The sequence below is a fragment of the Tursiops truncatus genome, chromosome 7, assembly GCF_011762595.2.
Source record: "Tursiops truncatus isolate mTurTru1 chromosome 7, mTurTru1.mat.Y, whole genome shotgun sequence".
Classification (NCBI taxonomy): domain Eukaryota; kingdom Metazoa; phylum Chordata; class Mammalia; order Artiodactyla; family Delphinidae; genus Tursiops; species Tursiops truncatus.
Genome location: NC_047040.1, coordinates 9,754,128 through 9,775,653, shown reverse-complemented (window position 1 = coordinate 9,775,653; position 21,526 = coordinate 9,754,128). Strand labels below are relative to the sequence as shown.

The following is a 21,526-nucleotide window of genomic DNA, read 5'->3' as shown; positions in this document are numbered from 1 at the left end:
AAATATTTCCTATCACTCTTCATCAGATTATTTCAATCATCTAGATCAGAGTTTCTCAACCAACAGCAATTTTGTCCCCCAGAAGATATCTGGCAATGTTTGGAGACATTCTGGGTTGTCACAACCGGGGTGGAGGGGAAGGGGCTGTTACTGGCATCTGGCATAAGGATGCTGCAAACCATCAAACAGCCCCCCAACAAAAACCTACCCAGCAAAAATGTTAATAGAGTTAGACGGAGAAACCCTGCTCTATATCAGGGATCAGCAAACTGTGGTCCACAGGCCAAATCTGCCCCAGTCTGTTCTTATAAGTAAAGTTTTATTGGGACACAGCCACACCCATCCAAGTATGTATTATTTACGGCTGCTTTCATACAATGGTAGATTGAGTAGTTGCAACAGAGACCATATGGCTGGAAAAGTCAAAAATCTTGACTCTCTGACCCCTTATAGAATAAGTTTGCTGTCTTGATCTAGATTCAACCAGAAAATCTTTTTTCTTACAAGAGTTTTAGATATAGACCCTTATCAAAGACATGGTTTGCAAATATTTTCTCCCATTTTGAAGGTTGCCTGTTGATTGCTACCTTTGCTGCACAGAAGCTTTTTAGTTTCATATAGTCCCACTTTATTTTTACTTTTTTTGCCTGTGCTTTTGTTGTCATATCATTGCCAAGACCAATTTTATGAAGGTTTCCCCCTATATTTTCTTTCAGGACTTTTACAGTTTCAGGTGTTAGGTTTAAGTCTTTAATGCACTTCGTGTTGTTTTTTGTCAATTGTGTAAGATAATATAAATGGCCAACAGGTATATAAAAAGGTGCTCAACATCACTAATCATCAGGGAAATGAAAAGCAAAACCGCAAGGAGATAGCACCTCACAACTGTTAAGATGGCCATAATAAAACGAAACAAAACAAAACAGAAAATAACACGTGTTGTTGAGGATGTGGAAACATGGGAACCTTCATACACTGTTAGTGGGAATGTAAAAGGCTGCAGCTGCTACGTAAAACATAAAAAAAAGTATAGAGATTCCTCAAAAATTAAAAATAGAATTACCATATGATCTATAATCCCACTTCTGAGTATCTATCCAAAAGAATTGAAAATAAGATCTCACAGAGATATCTGCATTCCCATGTTCATTGTGGCATGACTGACAATAGCCAAGAGGTAGAAACAATCTAAATGTCCCTCAACAGATGAATGGATAGAGAAAATGTGATATGATATATACATACAATGGAATACCATTCAGTCTTTAAAAGGAAGGAAATCCTGTCATATGCTATAACATGGATGAACCTTGAGGTCATGTACTAAGTGAAATAAGCCAGTCACAAAAGGACAAATGCTTCATGATTCCACTCATATGAGGGATCTCAAGTAGTTAAACTCATAGGGGCAGAATGGAATGGTGGTATATATGTGAATATATACACTAATATGTGTAAAATGGATAACTAATAAGAACCTGCTGTATAAAAAACTAAAATTCAAAAATTAAATTAAAAGATAAATAAATAAATAAAAGAAAAAAATAGAATGGTGGTTCCTGGGGTGGAGGAGAGGGGAAATGGGGAGTTGCTGTTGAATGGATATAGAGCTTCAGTTACGCAAAACGAAAACGTTCCACAAATCTGTTGTCCGACAATGCGCATGTAGTTAACAATACGGTACTGTACACTTAAACATGTGTTAACAAGACAGATTTCAGGTTATTTGGGTTTTATCACTATTTTTATTTTTATTTTTTTGGCCGTGCCGCATGGCTTGCGGGATCTTAGTTCTCTGAACAGGGATCGAACCCGTGCCGACAGCAGTGAAAGCATGGAGTCATAACCACTGGAGCGCCACGGAATTCCCCTTATCACAATTTTTAGAATATATACACACACACACACACACATAGAGTTAAGTCTCTGTTGCCTTCTTCTCAGTGTGGAACAAGGATCACCAGCAGCATCTTTTTGATCGTTTTGCCCTCCCAGCAGATCTTTCAAAAATCAACTTGGAAGGATAATATATAACCCTACAAGCATCTTCGACCTCTGAATTGTGGTGTTATTTATATAGACAAAAATCAAAAGCAAATTTCTTGAAATCTTCCACAATTGTTTTTATTTTTTGAAAACAGTATCATCATCCTTTTCCATTAGCAACATGAAAAGCAAGTGAGGAAGTTATTTTACAGAGATAATTAAGCTGACGAGGTTTTTCTTCCTTGGGGGAAAAAAAATAAAGGTTTCATATTCTAAAAGTGTTTCTTTAGAGACGGTAACATTTAAATGTCTTTATGGAAATGTCAAGACACCCTTTACACTGCCAAAGAACCTAAATCGGACTGTTTGAAGAAAAAGGAATCTCTTCCCAAACAGAAGGCTTCTGTGAAAATGAGACTGCCACCCCCTGCTGGTAATTAATTCGGACAAACAAATTAGCTCAGGGCAGCCCAGGGTCTAGAAAAATTAAGCTAGTCCAAAGAATTATTTTAAAATAAAATCGAAGATCGGAAGGGTGGGGTCAGAGTAGCCCCTTCTGGGGCACTGATGTTTATCACCAGTGTTCCAATCTTTGTAGGACTTGATCCTGTATATTCAGCTCCAGTCACTTCCTTAGACTTGATAGAACAAAACAACCAACTGGATGTCGGGAGTGAGAAAGAGAGGTTAAGACGGCTGTCATGTCTAGAATGTGTGAGTAGATGATGCTGCCGTGAACACAACTATGACCAAAGGAATAACAGGTTTTAGAGGAAGTTGCCCAGTTGGATTTTGGACACGTTTAACTTGGGGCTCACGTAGCCAGGTCCACGTGGCAGTTGGGAAAACGAGCTTGAATAGCATAGAAAGAGCACTTTGGGAGCTAGATGCCTGGAAGTGATGTTGAAGTTTTCATCAAAGAAGAACATGGAGAGGAGAAAAAGAGACCAAGGTCGGATCTACGTGGATGGGCAGATGGACAGCAAGAAGCCCATATCGGGACTCGGAGCAGGGACGGAGGAAGGAGAGGGGGAAACCCCAAGGAGTGTGGTCATGGAAGCCAAGAGAGGACAGGAAGCCAGGGAGGGCTGGTTAACAGTGTCAAAGGCTCTAGGAGCAAGAATGACAACTGGATAGGAGATCCGGAGGTCACTGGAGACCCTCAAAACCCTGGCTCTCAATGGGGGCTGTACTGCCCTTTAGAGGCTGTTTTGGAAATTGGGGAGGAGGACGGATTGCTTATCATAACGACTGGAGGATTCTACTAGAATTTGGTGGGTGGGGGCCAGAGATAGTAAACACCTGGAAACATCTGGGATTCCCTTGCACAAGTGATGGCCTGGCACCCTCCACAACCTCGGACTGTTCCACTGACCATTCGTGTAGGCAAAACCCTGTTGACAACCTTCGAGGCCTAGAACCTAACTGCTTTACACGTACAACAGTTTTTAAGATAAACTGAGTTTTCCTGGAACATATATACGTATATGTATTGATATACTGGGTAAATCAAGAGAAGATTGTACTAAGAGTTGTTCCCCAGTTTGGAATATCACTTCATAAGAGCAATAGCTCTTAAGTCACCAATAAAGCACACCTATATCAGCAAACAAAACAAAATAGAATAAAAATCGCCTCTTCGGGTAATTTTCTAAACACACTACCCAGAGTACCTTCCCCTAACAGTTACTCATTACAATACTCAATTGATTTCCATCACAACACTTATAAGGGTCTGAAATCATATTAACTTTGTTCTTTATCAATTATTATTTCTCTTCCTCCACTAGAATATAAGCTTGAAGGCAGAGGCTACGACTGCAGAGTTCGCAGCTGTACCTGCAGTATTTGGTACAGAAAGCATGCTTAAATGATAGCTCTTGAATTAGCACCCCAAATGCCACTGATTAAATCAATACACATTTAAGATATGCCTATGATGTGCCAGAAGCTTCCAGGTACTGTGATTACAAAACTAAATGGCAAGGTCTCCAACCACAAGGGGTTTATTGTCCGGTAGCACGTGAGTGGTGTCTGCTTCATAACAGGCCCTTTACCTGTGTTAACTTGTTTAACCCCCGTGACAACCCAAAATGATAATCATGGCTAGTCCCAATTTAAAGAGGAGGAATTAAGAGTCAGAGAGGTACATACTGGTCAGAATGGCCATCACTAAAAAGTCTACAAATAACAAACACTGGAGAGGATGTGGAGAAAAGAGAACCCTCCTACACTGTTGGTGGGTATATAAGTTGGTGCAGCCACTGTGGAAAACAGCATGGAGGTTCCTCAAAAAAACTGAAAACAGAGTTGCCATATGATCCAGCAATCCCACTCCTGTGCATATATCTGGACAAAACTACAATTCAAAAAGATACACCCACCCCATGTGTGTAGCAGCACTATTCACAACAGCCAAGACATGGAAGCAACCTAAATGTCCATCCACAGATGAATGGATAAAGAAGATGTGAAACATATATACCATGTAATACTACTCAGCCATAAAAAAGAATGAAATAATGCCATTTGCAGCAACATGGATGGACTCAGAGATTATCATACTAAGTGAAGTAAGTCAGACAGAGAAAGACAAATATAATATGATATCACTTATATGTGGAATCTAAAATATGACACAGGGGCTTCCCTGGTGGTGCAGTGGTTAAGAATCCGCCTGCCAATGCAGGGGACATGGGTTCAATCCCTGGTCCGGGAAGATCCCACGTGCCGTGGAGCAACTAAGCCCATGAGCCACAACTACTGAGTCTGCACTCTAGAGCCCGCGAGCCACAACTACTGAGCCTGCGTGCCACAACTACTGAAGCCCTCACACCTAGAGACCGTGCTCCACAACAAAAGAAGCCACCCAATGAGAAGCCTGTGCACTGCAACGAAGAGTAGCCCCTACTCGCTACAACTAGAGAAAGGCTGTGCGCAGCAATGAAGACTCAACGCAGCCAAAAATAAATTAAATAAATAAATTTAAAAATAAAATAAAATATGACACAAATGAACCTATCTATGAAACAGAAACAGACTCACACAGAGAGCAGACTTGTGGGTGCTAAGAGGGAGGGGGGTGGGGGAGGGATGGATTAGGAGGTTGGGATTAGCAGATGCAAACTAGTATATATAGAATGGGTAGACAACAAGGTCCTACTGTACAGCACAGGGAACTCTACTCAATATCCTGTGATAAACGGTAATGGAAAAGAATACTGGGCTTCTCTGGTGGCGCAGTGGTTGAGAGTCTGCCTGCCGATGCAGGGGACACAGCTTCGTGCCCCGGTCCGGGAAGATCCCACATGCCGCGGAGCGGCTGGGCCCGTGAGCCATGGCTGCTGAGCCTGCGCGTCCGGAGCCTGTGCTCCGCAACGGGAGAGGCCACAACAGTGAGAGGCCCGTGTACCGCAAAAAAAAAAAAAAAAAAGACAACGTGGGTACTTTAATCCTGAAATAGGTGCCCTGCCTCGAGTATACAGCAAAGGCGCTGAGCAACGTCACCCCAAAGGGCACCATTATCCCGAGTCACTGCTTCACACGGGCAGCGAAGACCACTTCCGGGAAAAACTCAAGGAGCCCCAGCCCTGAACTTCCACGATTAATTAGCCCCGCTTTCACCAGTGAGAAGTTCAAATACCTGAATTTTCCTATGTATGAAACAAAAGTCTCTTTACACTGGACTTTTAAAAAACCTACTCTTCTCCGTTTCCTCAGCCTCATCTCCTGAGACTTACCTCTGTGCTGGATCCGGTTTCCTGCTTGGCAGTGAAATTTTGACTCACTGCTCTGTCTTTGATCCCAAACTGTGTTTTTTTCTTTAACAACTGTCTGTTCTCTTCTCATTTCTTTAGCACACAGGTGGGTGAATTTAGGAGATGCTCAGTCACAGTGGGTGAGGTGAATTTGCTAGGAAAAGTGGAATCATAGGGCAAAATAACCTTTGCATGCATAAATACGGAAAGTGGTTCTTTTCTTTACAAATGTCTGATTTGTACAAATACAAAAAAAAAAAAAAACGCCTGGAAAAATGTATTCCAAAATTGACAGTGGTTTTTGTTGGGCAATGAAACTGAGGGATTATTTTTTGTATTTTAAATATGCCAGTTCACTTTTTCTAATTTTCCACTTACTTGTGTAACACAAAGGGATAATATAGATACTTTATGGGTATTTTATGTGTAGTATCACAACTCCAAACCAGGTTGCTGATGACCAAGGGAAATGATAACTGTACTCTGTGTCTAACACTTGATGGGACAATAGGAGAACTGGTCAGATTAGGAAAAGTCTGACTTTATTAAGAGTTTTTTTTTTTTTTTAAGTGGAGATGAGGGCATTCCCATAGTGTATAGAGGGAAAAATCCAGTCTCCTTAGAAAAGGACACTTTTTGAGACACGAGGGCTAGCCATCATAACAATATATAAATGGTGACTATATAAATACACTAAATGTATGGTAGAAAAGCAAACAACCACTACTCTGAGTTAGTCCTTACAAATAGTTAGCATTCTCCTGAACAAATGAAAGGATGCATTGTAGATGACACAGCTGAATTGGGACTATGCTCATGAAGGACCTCAGAAGTCCAGAGAACCCAGCAGTGAACCCACTTAAACAGATGCTCTTGCATATCTAAAGGCGTTTTAACCTTAAAATTGCCCGTCATCTTGGGAATGATTGTAACTGTGTAGACCTAAACATTTCTAGAAGTTTCCTCTTGGCTCTGCGTTTAGAACTAGGTCACAAACTAGTCACACGAAAAAATCAATCTCTTCATAATTTTTTAGCCTTGTCTTATGAATGTCGTTTTTGGCCATTCAGGATGCTTTTGGCCACTAGAGGGTGGATTCTACCTATGATCTATATCAGCTAAAGGGAAAAAAATGTTACTCGGGAGCTTAACGAAAAGGGAAATGTGTTTTACAAAACGGAAATATATGGCATGAGAAGATGCAAACACTTAAAGAAGAAATATTGTTTCCTTTAACAAGAAAGCTTAACATTCATCTATTTCTTTATAGTTTACAAATTCACCGATGTGCTCTATAAACATACAGCAGCTATGGTTAAAATTATCCGTGATAAAGTAGCCTATTTTTCTCACTGACTCGCTACAAAAATTATTTTTAAAAATGTAAATGCTTATAACACCATGGCTAAAGCACTAGGATTCAAGATTAAGTGTAACGACAAGATAGTATTTTCAACTTGATTTTAAAGATTATTGCGGTATGTGTGTTTAGTTATAAACAGTAAGTAACTTTTTTTTTTTTTTTTTGCGGTACGCAGGCCTCTCACTGCTGTGGCCTCTCCCGTTGCGGAGCACAGGCTCCGGACGCGCAGGCTCAGCGGCCATGGCTCAGGGGCCCAGCCGCTCCGCGGCATGTGGGATCTTCCCGGACCGGGGCACGAACCCTTGTCCCCTGCATCGGCAGGCGGACTCTCAACCACTGCGCCACCAGAGAAGTCCTATAAACAGCAAGTAAATTATTTTAATGGCATAATCTTATAACCTCATTGATTATCTAGGATGTTTATAAACACATGTAAAAATGACTTGGCTTGTAGTTGAGATGAGGTAGAGGATGAGGAGATCTGGGAAAGAAAGAGTAGGCATAAAGCCCTCACATTCTAGGGCTTCCCTGGTGGCGTAGTGGTTGAGAGTCCACCTACCAATGCAGGGGACGTGGGTTCGTGCCCCGGTCCGGGAAGATCCCACATGCCGCAGAGTGGCTGGGCCCGTGAGCCATGGCCGCTGAGCCTGCGCGTCCGGAGCCTGTGCTCCTCAACAGGAGAGGCCACAGCAGTGAGAGACCCGCGTACCGTAAAAGCCCTCACATTCTAGAGGTTTTTAGTATGAAACAAACACACCAAGATGGACACGGGGCCCAGCACAGGCAACGGATGGGTGACAGGGCAAAATCAAAGAGTAGGGTTCTAATAGGCACCTTGGAAAGAAAATAAAACCTAGATGACTATTTTCACACAAGTATGTATATTAACAAAGAGGAATTTTAAAAGGTTAAAGTACAGGGAAGTTTTTTAAATGTTTTATTCCTTTTAATTTATTTCACAAACTATGGTTAAATTTGATTTTAATTTGCTACTCACCCAGTGATCACAACATATTCTTTTGCGCTGTTTGCCCTCATGAGGGCGTGTGTCTGTGTTCATCACACTAGACGGGTGGTCCACACAGTGTGGTCCCCAGACCAGCAGCATCTGCATCACCTGGGAACTTGTTAGAAATGCACGTTCGCAGGCCACACCCAAGGCCTATTGAATCAGAAGCTCTGCAGGTGGAGTCCAGAGCTCTGAGATTCAATAAGCCCTCTACCTGATTCTGATCAGCACACTCAAGTTTGAGAATACCTGAGTTATAGAACAGCAATGCACACAACATCTCCCACCAACTTCTGATCCTCAAAAATGCGAGGAAATGGTAGGAGTTACGTATGGCAAGGGCTAGACATGGCATATGGTAACGCTTGGTAACAGCCACGGCCTCCCCTCAGCATATCAGTAAACCAACCATAAAACACGCAGTCAGAACGTGCACCAGTCACAGGCATAGAAATAAACCAAGAGTGAAACGTGCAGTCAAATAACCTGCCAGCCACAGACACGGAGACTAAACAAAATTACACGCCTCTTGGGATTTGCTTCAGGGAAGAAAGCGATGCAGAGAAATCCCAAACCAACAGCAGATGGCAGATTTGAAAAGGAAGGCTAAAATGAGGGTCGGTAAGAAGGGAATAGAGGTGGCAAGCATTTATAACTTCTCGTTGTGTGACTGGGAGTCACATATACCTGTTCAGAGGAGGAGAGATAAGTCTAAATTCAGATTAGTGAGCACAATTTTTCCCCACATCCTCTTATGCAGCTTCCTTGACCCATGGGAACAACATTTTAGCTGAAAAGAACACTATCAGAAAATGGCAGACAGAACTCAGAGAAACAGAGTAGAATGATGGTTGCCAGGGGCTGGGGGCGGGGAAAACGGGGAGATGTTGGTCAAAGGTACCAAACTTCCTGTTATAAGATGAATACATTCTGAGGACCTAATGTACAGCATGGCGATTATAGTTAATTATACACTGTACTATATACCTCAAAGTTGCTAAGCGTGTAGACCTTAAAATTTCTTACCACGAAAAAGAAACAGTAATTAGGAAGGTGTACTAACACTCTGGAGGTGATCAGTCTGCAATATACACATGTATCAAATCAACACTCTGTACATCTTAAACAAGTTATATGTCAATTAAATTTCAGTCAAGCTGAAAACAATTTTTAATTTAAAAATTTTAAGAAAATGGCAATCTACAAAGATTTTTATGAACCAAAAATTGGGAAACATGATCTGACAAAGTTGTGCTGTTTCTAGTGATAACATGCAGTCTCATGGAGACACAGTTTGGTACCAAGGTGTTTGTGTGACGGAAAACAAAACTTGTGATTGGCATTCTTCCAGAAGATTCTGGTGCATGGACTCTGCGATGCAGACCGTAGATGTTTTTCCCCAGGTATGTTTACTTTCACCCTCATATCACTGGGGACATTCAAAGAGACAATGCAACAGTGCAATCTTCTAACTCTCTATTATTAGTCATGGCTATTCTCAAGTCAACATGCTGAATCTTAAAGATTGTTAAACAATATGGAAATGCGTCATAGTCATTCCAGAGTATTTTTAGAAGCACACACCTCCCACTTGGCCACCATCCCCAAGGGCTGTAAACTCATAAGGGCCCAAGCCGACTCTCAGAGTTAGGACTTTAACTAAAGAACTTCATGGAGAAAATTAACCACCAGAACTGTACCTCGAGGCAACCAGATTACAAAGAAAACTTCAAAATGTAAGTAAGTTGGAGTCAGAACTCAATAATTTTAGTAAATCCTCAATTCTATTCCTATTGCCTCTACTGAATGAATATTAAGGATGCCTAATAATAAGGCATTTATTCATTTAGGAGGTCATAAAGAAGTGGAAAGTCAGAGTTCTGGACATCAGAGCTATCTCGGGCAGAGAACTAAAAAACAAAAGTCAAATATGAAGAGGAAAGATTATTACACTTGCCTATTTGACGGTTTTTTTTATAGCTAGCAAATTCAATTTTATTCTTTAAAACTCTTTATCTACCACCTGCATATCCTTTGGAACCCAGACTGTGTGCTCTGAACCCTGGCATGTTTCTAGACTGCCTCCCTTTCAGAAATACATAAATATTTGAGACCATTACTATAAAAGGAATCAAGTCAAGAGGCCAAACAGTCCCAGGACAGCGTTACTTTTAAAAATTATTTGAGATTATCTGCACCTCTGTTCCTCTTTGAAGCAAACGTAAAATTTTGTGATTTTTTTTCTATTGGGAAATTTGATATTTTCAAACATATCAAAGCTCTGTGGAAGAGCAGTTTCTTTAATTAGGCGCATCCACCAGACATCAGCTCAAGTGAAATCGTAAGTCTCAGTTACAGGCAGCCCTCAGCATCAGCTGTGAAGCCACTGAATCTGCAGTGAAACGAGACCAGAAGCGGCTCACCTACCTACGAGCAGTTCGATTTCTTTGGAAGTCAAAGTCGTGCTGCCCTGGGCTGGGAAGTCAGAAACTATTGCTCAAAAGTCACTCGGACCACGATCAAGGCCACTCCTCAAGCATGGCTTTGAGGTGTCCTCTAGGAGCCCTGAAATTCAGTCCTACTCAATTCTAAGCCCAAAGCCCTTTCCCTCACACCTGGTACGAGAGGCAAGGCGTGTCTAATTTTAATTCTCAATTTCCAAATTCCCAGACATTCTCAGCAAGCCAAAAAATGTTAGCAATCGGATCATAATAACTTCCAACCACAACGCAAGAGTCAGTGGCTCAGTTACAAAACAGTTTTAAACAAGTTCCCATCTGACTTCCATGGCCATGGGCTTGATAAGAATTTCCTGAAATTGTGTGCTGGCAGTGCTTCAAACAGAGCCATCCTCAGAAATGCACTGGTTAGTGACGTAAGCTGTTACCAGCTGCCACTTCTGACTTCCATTCCAGGTAAGAAGATGTAAAGTGATTTCCGCCGTCCTCGCTGACCCTGCCAGTTCCTACCGCCGGGAGGTAAATCTCATACCTTTTCAACAGGACTTCAGCCAAGAATGCATTCTGAATGATCTGAATTTGAAGTGCTGCTGTGGGGGCAGAAATCCCTCCTAATTAAAGGCCAGTTCATTAACACTTTCATCCATATGGATTAGGCATTTACAGCGAGGTTAAATAGACTGTGGATCGATTTTTAATGTCAAGAATCTCATCAAAATTCCTTATGCAGCACCAGCAAGTGCCCTTCACTCATTACCCCTGTCCTTCCCGCCCTCGTATTAATCCCTCAGGCCACTAGCCTAAATTAGAAGGCAAATATCACAAAGTCTCCCTGAACACGCCCCGAAATTAGAATCAAAACAAAATGGTGATGAAGAATGGCCACGGGGGTAATTGTGAACACCACGAGGACAGGTTCCTTAGTGTCTGGCCGTCTGGGCAAGTCTGACTCAGCTCCTCGCTCCTGGGCAATGTACCCCACCCCACCCCCCGGCCAGTCCTGCCCTCCCAGGAACTTCCATGGCTCAGCCTTGCCCAGAGACCCTCCCAGTCCCAGCGGCCTCCTCTAACCTCTTCTGCTGCTGCCTCTAGCCCCCGCCTCAGTGCAAGAATTCCCTAACACTCTCACCAATCCTTCCCCTTTCGGTTTATACTCTCGCCCCATCTATCTTAATAGTTGACTTTCTTTAGCACCCACACACCAGGAACTCCATCCTTACCTCCCTGGTGTCATGCTCAGGACCCAATGCCGGTCGCAAATAACAACTGTTTACTGGCACATCCACTTGGTTGGCCTGCCATTCCCAAAGGCCTTCTGCACATTTCCCTGCTTCTCTGAGTTACCCAAGTTAAAGCCTCAGCAATACCTTTGACTCTACGCTCACCTCTGGTCCCTGAAGTCACATGACAACCAAACTCAGATGATTCCACTCCTCAGACAGATTTCAGGTCCGTCCTTCCAATTCCCACCGCCGTTAAGTTCAAGACCTCACTTCCACTTGCCTGAGCTTTCTGACTGATCTCCTGTCTCATCATCTTTTCTTGACTGTAATATCTAATTCTATCAAAATAACCTTCTGAAAGTCACCCAATCTTTCTTGAAATCACCCAATTCCGTCAAAATAATCTTTCAAAAACACAGATCCGTTCACATACACTGCTGATGCAAAATGTTTCCAAGTCTTCATTTTCTGACTCCTTAGCACCTAGATTCATCCCAGTCTGCCCCAATCAGCATTTTCAGCCTTACTGCCCATCACTGCATCCAGTGGATCTTATCCTGCAGCCAACTGGATCTCTGAACTTCCCCCCACCCCACCTAGGACTTTTGTTCCATAGCAACCTTCCCCCATGTATAAATCCAAACAACATTTCAGTTTCCAATTCACTGGAAATTCTGACTGAACTATTGTTAATATGAAAATTCAATCAGTATTTTGAACACTCAGTATTTTGAACATTTTAATCAGTTAAGTCCTACCAATGCTCTCAAACCAAAGGCCACCAGGGACAAAACTGTAGTTGATGCAGTTGGGTTTCTTACTCATTGCAGCAAGGGGAATCTCGGGGTGTCTCAGTCAGAGAGTGTTAGACGGGGCTTATTATAGGATTTGAACTCTGGTTGGGTGATTTGGGAAGGAGTCACTCTGCATGCTGTCAGGAAGCAGGAGCAATTCTACGCTTGAGTATTGCAATGAGTCTTGTCTATGGGTGGAAGTAGGCTAGAGCAAGGCTAAAGCTATAACTGGCGAACAAGCAGCTGGCCCTCATTTGATTTGCAATCAAAGGGGATGTTTGGTATTTTGTGGGTTGCATGGTGACCTTGTTTTTATCTGTACTTAGACAAAATTATGACACGATCTTGTTTGTCTCACTTTATCATGGCCTATGAGTGACCGTGTCTGAGGTCGGTGTTCAGTGTGGGTGTTTACGTCTTTATGTGCAACAGGAAACACCACGGCCCAGCTGTGGTCACCAGCTCTTAACAACTCCAAGGCCTGCTTGTAAGTGTCCAACAAGCCCCCAGATGTCAGGGGCTGCTCTTCTCCTTCTCAGTTCTTAGTGTCATCATGACGTCAAGAGATTTAAACGTTTTCTTAGGTGAAGTACAGATTATGAAGAGCTGCTACTGCCGCAGCGAGGTAGACCGGATTCTATCTGGGTTCCCAATGGGGAGGGCAGTTATCGTATTTCAAAATATAACAGAGGAAGGGCATGATAATAGGGTTAGGAGGTGGAGAAAGGAGACAGTATATTCTATAAAAGCAATGATACTCAAGAATAATATGATGTACAGATCGGGACCCTCCTAGAGCATGTTCGACACAAGAACTTCATCTTAGCAAGCCTGGTAAGGTTTCCTAGTTAATAAAACACGAAAATTATCCACTGTACTTATCCAGGAAGCTAAATGCAATTAGGTTTTCATTATCAAGCTAAATGTCTTCATACCATCGTAGGTGTACCTTTTTCTTTACTGCTGTTAACTTGCTATTTAAATCCTGACCATTAAGTCTTATCTTAGATTCTGTTTCCAGCAGACACTATCAGAGTGCTGATGTTGTTAAGTCTAACAGAAGGAAGCAATGCCAACTGTGTCTTTTAGGTCATCCCGACCAGAAATGCAGCCATAGGGAAGGATGTCAAAAATAGAAAAAACAGTACCTGAGATTCTTATAGATAGAATTTCCTTTACAAAAATTCATTTGGAAAAAGTCTAAACATCCTTTCTTTTAATCCTCTAATGCCTTATACTATAAACTCCTTAAATAGTAACTTAAGGCACACTCTGTAATGGCAAGGTTCATTCAATTCGACAAACAAGGTTGGAGTAACAACTCAAGTGTATCAGGCAGGGGCCAAGACCAGTGAACTCAGGCAAACCACTTCCCTTCTTACCAGAGATTCCTTCCAGGACTGGTCAGCACCCAAATGGCATCTCCAGATGCCACCACTTCTTCGAGAACACATGAGACATCATCTTCTCCTTTCAGGGGCAACAGCAGGTCCCAGGCGACTCCAGGCCCTGTGGCCCTGCTTCCCACAGTGTTTGTTGGACTCCAAGTTCTCTCTTTCTCCAGTCCTTAGGAGATTTTAATTTGTAATTTTTTTAGAGTACATGTGGCCTATCACTTAACACTGTCACTGAAAGACAACATTTCAGTGCTTACTCACTGCTGACATTTTATTATCTAATACTAAAATCCCATCAGAACTCCCTAGCGTGATAAGCTCAAAATGAGGTTTGAAAATAAAGCACCTGGCAAATCTGATTTGCTGCCATCAAATGGCATTTTGTCAGATGGGAGCTAATTATCAACCTGACATGATTTCAATCTGCTGCCACTTTATGCAATGGGGCCTGCTTGCTCTCGACAAAGAGGATCAGGCCTGCCACACTGGAGCAAGACACCCAATTTCACCTACACTCATGAGATTCTTCTATTATGCAAACTAGTGGTAAAGCAATTACAAGCTCTGAAAGATTAAGACTAGAAATTTCGCATTCAGAGAATTGTCATTTTCACCTCTTAGAATGTAAATTCTTGCCAGATGTTAGGATGCCTTTTTTGTTTCACACAATGTCACCTAATGATCTGAGGAAGCAACCCCTCTAAAAGCAATTTGATCTCCCAAGTTCGAAGAGAGCGCTTTGACAGAGCTTCGGGGCTCTACCCCGGGGGACTACCTACTAAATGCAGGCATCCAGGAACGGAACACACATTTCTTCAGGCTTTTCAAGGCCTCTTAGAGGCTGGGCATTGGCTTTACCAAGCTAAATGCTCCACATGGACACGAATGAAGGTTGAGCAGAGAACAGCAGAGGGGAAGGAGGAACTTCAACAGGAGACACGTCACCCTTTTGGCTTAAGGAAAAGTGTTGGAATCTCCATGGATAGAAAGAAACAGTCACGCTTACTACTCCATGAGAGGAAATGTACTGCGTGTCTCTCATCTAACGCTCTTACACGTGACAGAAGATCATGGTCAGCAAGAGGACGTGGTCAGTACCTTGTCCCAGGTCTAGTCTGTGACCTCAACTGCAGCTGAACTCACGAACATCTAAGACATTATTAGTGAAAGTAAACACCGAGGCCCAGAAATGCCCTGTAAATTCCTACAGTGACAGTCAACGAGTGGGGATCTCATGGGTCCTTTCTCCCACCCTCAGCTACTGCTCCCTGGGTGGACAGAGAGACACTAGGCAGCATATTTTCCACTTAGGACCATGTAAGCATCTGCACACATGTTGACAGACTCTACTTGGTATTACTAAAAAGCCACGTGTATCTTTAAATAACCACAACCCATTTCAAGTTCTCAAAATACACCAACTAAATATAAGGGCAAGTTTAATATGTTTAAGAGCGGAAGTCAGAGGAGAAGGGGAAGAGGAACAAAGCCGCCTCCCGGTCCTGTGACATGTGATTCTTCCCTTTGGGCTCCCTGAGGGAACCAGGACTCCCAGGAGACATGTGTGGAGGATGCTCTGAGGTTCTGCTGCAGATGGCGGCCAAGGGCATGATTATTACCCTGTGTGTTATGACATCCAGAGCAGGGCGTTGGGAGCGGCGTGCTCATGAGTCATGACGTGAGGAAGACTGTTCTCCCAGGACAAGGGCAGCTTATTTCACCTGCAAACACAAAGTGGTCTTGGGGCCCCACTTCCCCAACAGGCAAGGGCACCACACTGCCCGGGCTCCCCCTCAGCTCCCTGAGGCCACGGCACATGCCTGCAAGGCACATGGAAGAACACTGGCCCCCAAGGGGGCAGCGGCTCCCATCTTCACACTGACAGGGGAGGACGCGTGTCCATGCAGAAAAGTGTCCTCGTGTCACGTGTAGGGTTGAAGAAACTCCTTCCCCACGAGGTTTATGCAAACCCCCCAAATGTTACTGGGATAGTTAATTTCACGCGTCAACTTGGCTAAGCCACAGGACCTGCACGTTTGGTCAAACGCCAGTCTAGATGTTGCAGTGAAGGTCGTTTTCAGGTGAGATTAGCAGTTGCATCAGGAGGCTTTGATTAAATCCACTACCCTCCGGAATGTGGGTGGGCCTCATCCAATCGGTTGAAGGTCTTAAGACCAAAGACTGAGGTTTCCCGAGGAAGGAGGAATTCGGGCTCAAAACTGTAATGTAGACTCCTTGCCTGAGTTGCCAGCCTGCCAACTTGCACTACATTTTGAACTTGCCAGTCCTCACAACTGCCTGAGTCAATTCCTTAAAATCGAGCAAGTTCTCTCCCTCCCTCTCCGTCTCTCTCTCCCTCTCTCTTTCTCGAGAATCCTGCTAATGCAATTACCAGGCAGATTCAACAGCCCCATCCCCTCTGTATTTCAGAACAGAAAGGAAAGGGGCACTTGGAAAAATATCAATCCCATGATCGTTTACAAAACCAGAGAATTGAAACGTCTACATGAAAGAGGTTTTTCAATACCCTTCAAATGCTTAGTTGCTTTTCCCACTCACCCCTTTAGGTGCCTCATGAGTATGAGATGTGCCCCTTGAGAGTTCCAGACCAGGCACAGGACAGTGGAACCAGGGCACCTGGGTTGGAATCTGGACTCAGCCTGAGTGGGTGTGTGGCCGCCAACACGTGGCTGAAGCAGCAATGAGGCATTTCATACCTCGGGGAGACGCGGCTCAACAATATCCACCTGGCAGAAGGGCACTAAAAGGACCAGAGACGTGAAGCACTCAGCTCAGAACCTAGAAAGATGAAGCTCCCTAAACAGTAGCTTATTGTTATACAGAAGTTACTAACAGAACACACTTCCTCCTACCCCTCAACGGGGAGAGAGACACACACAAGGATAATTAATATAATGTTTTAAAGACCAGGAAAGGGATATTGTTATTGATTGTGGGAACTCGGAGGAAGGAAAGCTGATTCAGCCCCAGAAGGGGAAGTCTGCAGGTGAGATGGGGTGACAGGGCAGCTGGCACCCCGGGTGGAGGGCACTGCCTGGGCAGAACCAGGAGTTAAGCAAACCAGGGGACTGGCCAGCCATACTGATGCGCCAGAGACGGGGGCAGGGGGGATCGTTGTGCTGAGAAACGTTCTAAAGAGCCAGTTCCTGCAAGGATGCAGACGCGGGCAGGATAGAAACCAGAGGAAAGAAGGAGCTGCCCCGTGTGCGTTTTTTTCAGACCACACCAGGAGGCTGTGCGGACACAAACTTTAACCAGGAACCACTCTGACTTCTAAGCGTCAAAACTTTCACAATAAACCATCAGCGATACCAATACAGAAGAACATTTGGAAAGTAAATGATGGAACTTTTGAACATTTACACAGGAAGTCACAGGTCCTCTAACACGGACTGTGCCCCGAGTAGGAATTTTAAAAGGTGATAAAATTCTGAATTTACTGCATTCTGCTTTGCATGCCCATTAAAATGAAAAACGTTCCGTCAACCTCAGAACCCAGTAATAAAAGATACGTAATACAGTAAAAGCTCTGGAGTGACCTGTAGTCAATTGTCCAAAATAATTAAGCTCTTATAAGATTAAGCCTGTTTTAAATTTTCTTCGTTTTGCTTACTTGTATTTTCTTCTTTTTCTACAATGACTGTGAAATGCTCATGAAAAGGGGAAAGGGTGCTTTTCAAAGCTTGCCTAGGGGAAGTCTAAAAAGAAAGGGTGTCATACATGAGTGGGGTTCACTTAGACAGACAGGTAAGCCCATACAGCGGGCCAACCTGTGCTCAGATGCAAAAGTTGAAAGCCTTTGAGATTGGGGAAAGAAAGGACTTCCGGTCCATGCGTCATACTCACCTGGGTCACAGAGGCATTTATAGCTGGTGCCCACGCTGCGGCACGTGCCATGGGCGCAGGGGCTGAGCGCACAGAAGTCCACGAGCTGCGCGCAGGCTGGGCCCGTGAAGCCCGCACTGCAGCTGCAGCCGAAGTGCAGCCCCTCGGCGTAGCAGGTCCCGTTGTTCTGGCAGGGCCCCGAGGCGCAGGGGTCCACCTTCTCCTCGCAGGCAGCGCCCAGGTAGCCTGTGGGAAGATGCAGAAGCGGGGAGGGGTAAAAAAATTAAACCGCATTACACTTAATAACCAAGAAACTGGGGCTGCTGTTCTTAACTCTTCTCCACTGTGAACTGATTAATGCGCAACCCAACAAGGTGGGTTTACTTAGCTTTGGTAACCGGGGGTTACATTATGAAGCCCTGTGCTTCCATTTTGGTTGAAATATAACACATATGATTGCTTAGATGTACAGGGACATACATATATTTATATGTATACATGTGCATGTGTGTATGTATAGACTAGAAAGATGCCAAAAATAAATTAGTGGTGATTCAGGAAGGTGGGATTGGGGTCAGTGGAGGGATTTCACCTCTTATTTAATACACATTGCTGGGGGAATTTATTCCTTATTTTGTTTTAATAGATAAAGATATAATCCTGAATTTAAAAATGAAAACCCATATAAAATAGTGAACAATGACAAAATCTTTCTCCCATCTTTCTCCCTTTGTCCCTCACTCCCTTCTCTAGAAGCACCCACCGTTAGCAGTTTCTTTAATACATGCTTTTCAAAAATGTGGTTATTGTAATGAAAAACGAACTGTGGTGTAGTCATGCAATGCAATACTTCTGGCAACAAAAAGGAATTAAGTTCTGACATGTGCTCCAACGTGGATGAACCTAAAAAACATATGCTAAGCGAAAGAAGCCAAATACAAAAGACCATACATTGTATAATTCCATTTATAAGGAATGTCCAGGAAAAGTAAATCTATAGATATAGAGAATAGATAAGTAGATGCCTGGGGCTGACGTGGAAAGAGAAATTGACCAAAAATGGGCATGAAGGGTCTGCTAGGGTTGACGTAATGTCCTAATATTGGATTGTGAATTGTGGTGACGGCTGCACAACGCTGTGTATTTACTAAAAAGCACCGAATTGTACTCTTAAAATGCATGAAATTTATGATATGTAAATGGTACCTCAATAAGGGTTTAATTTTTTTAAATTTTAAATGTGCTTCTTGTGCAGCTGATTTATTTTGTTTTGTGTATGCGTGTCAGTATTCCTCAATTTAAAAAATCATACATACCCTTACTGTATAGCACAGGGAACCACATTAAATATCTTGTAATGAACTATGATAGAAAAGAATCTGAAATATATATCTATAACTAAATCATTTTGCTGTACACCAGAAACTAACACAACATTGTAAATCAACTATACTTCAATTAAAAAATTTTTTTAATTGTACAGACATATATACGTGAATCTATAGGTCTGTGTGTCCAAGTAAGTGTTTAACAATACTTTGGTAAAACCTATTCTTTTAATATTTTTAGAGCAGTTTGAAAATTAAATGAAGACTATTCAAGTTTTAGAAACAAATTTAAATAATTTTTCTCATATACAGTTCTTATTCCAATATTCTACTTCACTTTTCTTATCTAGATTTAAACTTATGTTAACCATCTTCACACAGAACTCTCAGCAATATTGGTAATTTTTGTTGTTCAGGACACAGTGAATATATAAAACAAACAAAAATAGTTCCCAGACTTCATCTAAAGCATCACTCATAAATTGTCATAATCAACTTGATATTTTTCTGTACAGAAATAGAAAATTTTTGAAAAAATCCAATGTTATTCAACATCTTATAAACTTCTCTGTAGCTTTGACATTTTAAATATCATACTAAAAATGTACCACACAATCAGTTTTAATAACACTTGAATTCTCCAAAGAGTCCCTTTGCAGCCAAGAGTGGTATTTAACTCCATCCTTCATGAGACGTATTCCATTTCCCTCTGAATGAAAAGAACATAAACACATTTCACCCTATGACAAACTGAACAACCAAGGCAAGTCCTGACCTCTCTCATCTTCTACTACCTCACCCCAAAAACAGGGCTGAAATTATTTTCTTCGTAAAGTCGTTGTGGGTTCTAAAATGACATATATCCAAATTCCTAGAACAGTTCCCCGGTCCAATGCTGAATGAATGAATGAATGAATGAAAGAAAAATGGTAATAATAAAAGCAACAGCTGACATCCACTAGGGGCTGAGATGCACCAGACAGTTCTAAGCCTTCACGTGCATTATTTCATTTAGCCCTGGGGTAACTGCATGATATTAGTAGCCCCATTTTACAGATGAGAGGATGATGACAGAGAAATGTGAGGTATCCTGTTCAAGTCTACTTAGCTAGAGGGTGGCAGAGCCAGGCTACAAGGCCCAAGCTCTTAATTCTCCACTATACTGCACAGAAGAGAAGTCAATAACGCCCAATTAAGAAAACGTTATGATGTGTAAACATAACGAGGACTTGTGTTACTATTCTTTTTTTTTTTTTTTGGGCTGTGTTGGGTCTTCATTTCTGTGCGAGGGTTTTCTCTCGTTGCAGCAAGTGGGGGCCACTCTTCATCGCGGTGCGCAGGCCTCTCACTGTCGCGGCCTCTCTTGTTGCAGAGCACAGGCTCCAGACGCGCAGGCTCAGTAGTTGTGGCTCACGGGCTTAGTTGCTCCGCGGCATATGGGATCTTTCCGGACCAGGGCTCGTACCCATGTCCCCCGCATTAGCAGGCAGATTCTTAACCACTGCGCCACCAGGGAAGCCCCTGTGTTTCTATTCTGCTTGGATATTGGTGAAAGAAGAAATAAGAGACTTACCAATCAAGTCAAAATAAAGGAAAAATGAATTTTAGGAAAGTAATCACTCTACATTCACATTGATATACTCGGTTACAAATATGAATATGATCCACATAGAATACTCCAAGTTGAAAGAATGGTGGATAAAAAGGTGAGGAGATGTGAAGGATCATGACTCTGGGGAGAGCCAATATTTCAATGAGGCCAAGAGGAGATGGAAAGCAAGCATAAATGAGGGCACTGGTCAGAGGCCACATCATGAACATCTTACATGCCACACTAAGGAGATTGCACTTCATTCTAAGGTCACTGGACATCAACTATTTGAGTGGTTTTGATATACTTAATTGCAAGCAACGTGGAGAGTGTATTAGTAGAGTCTGAGACTGGAAAGAGGAAACCAGGTGTTTACTAGAGTAACTGAAGTGAGAGGTCATAAGGACCAATTTGTAGCAATAGGGATAAAGAATGTGAGGCAGATTGGACAATTATTTTACAAGTGACATAACACTGTTAGTTCAGGGACCAATTGGATGGTAGAAGAACTGAAGAGAGGGCAGGGCCTAGGGACACAATGTAACAGGAGTCAAAAACTCAAATGCCAGCAGGAGTCCAGCAGACCATGTTGATGAAGGAAGCGGGCCAACTGTAAGGCAGTAGGGAGTGGCAGGGACTGTGGCAAACTGGAAAACTCATGTCCTTCCAAAGGGGGTGGCCACCACCCCCCTGCAGCCAACTGCTGCCATTTGAATGTGAGGCCAGTTACCAGATCTTCTAAATTTTCAAGAACTATCTGAAATCCAGATTC

General features: G+C 42.8%; 1 protein-coding gene across 1 annotated transcript in view; it reads right to left on the bottom strand.

The window, feature by feature from the left end:
- DNER (delta/notch like EGF repeat containing) overlaps window positions 1-21,526 on the bottom strand; it is a 325,355-nt gene that overhangs the window by 51,939 nt on the left and 251,890 nt on the right. The window contains exon 8 of the mRNA XM_019923664.3: window positions 17,857-18,081. Coding sequence (XP_019779223.2) covers window positions 17,857-18,081 — 225 coding nt within the window. The remainder of the gene's footprint in view (window positions 1-17,856; window positions 18,082-21,526) is intronic.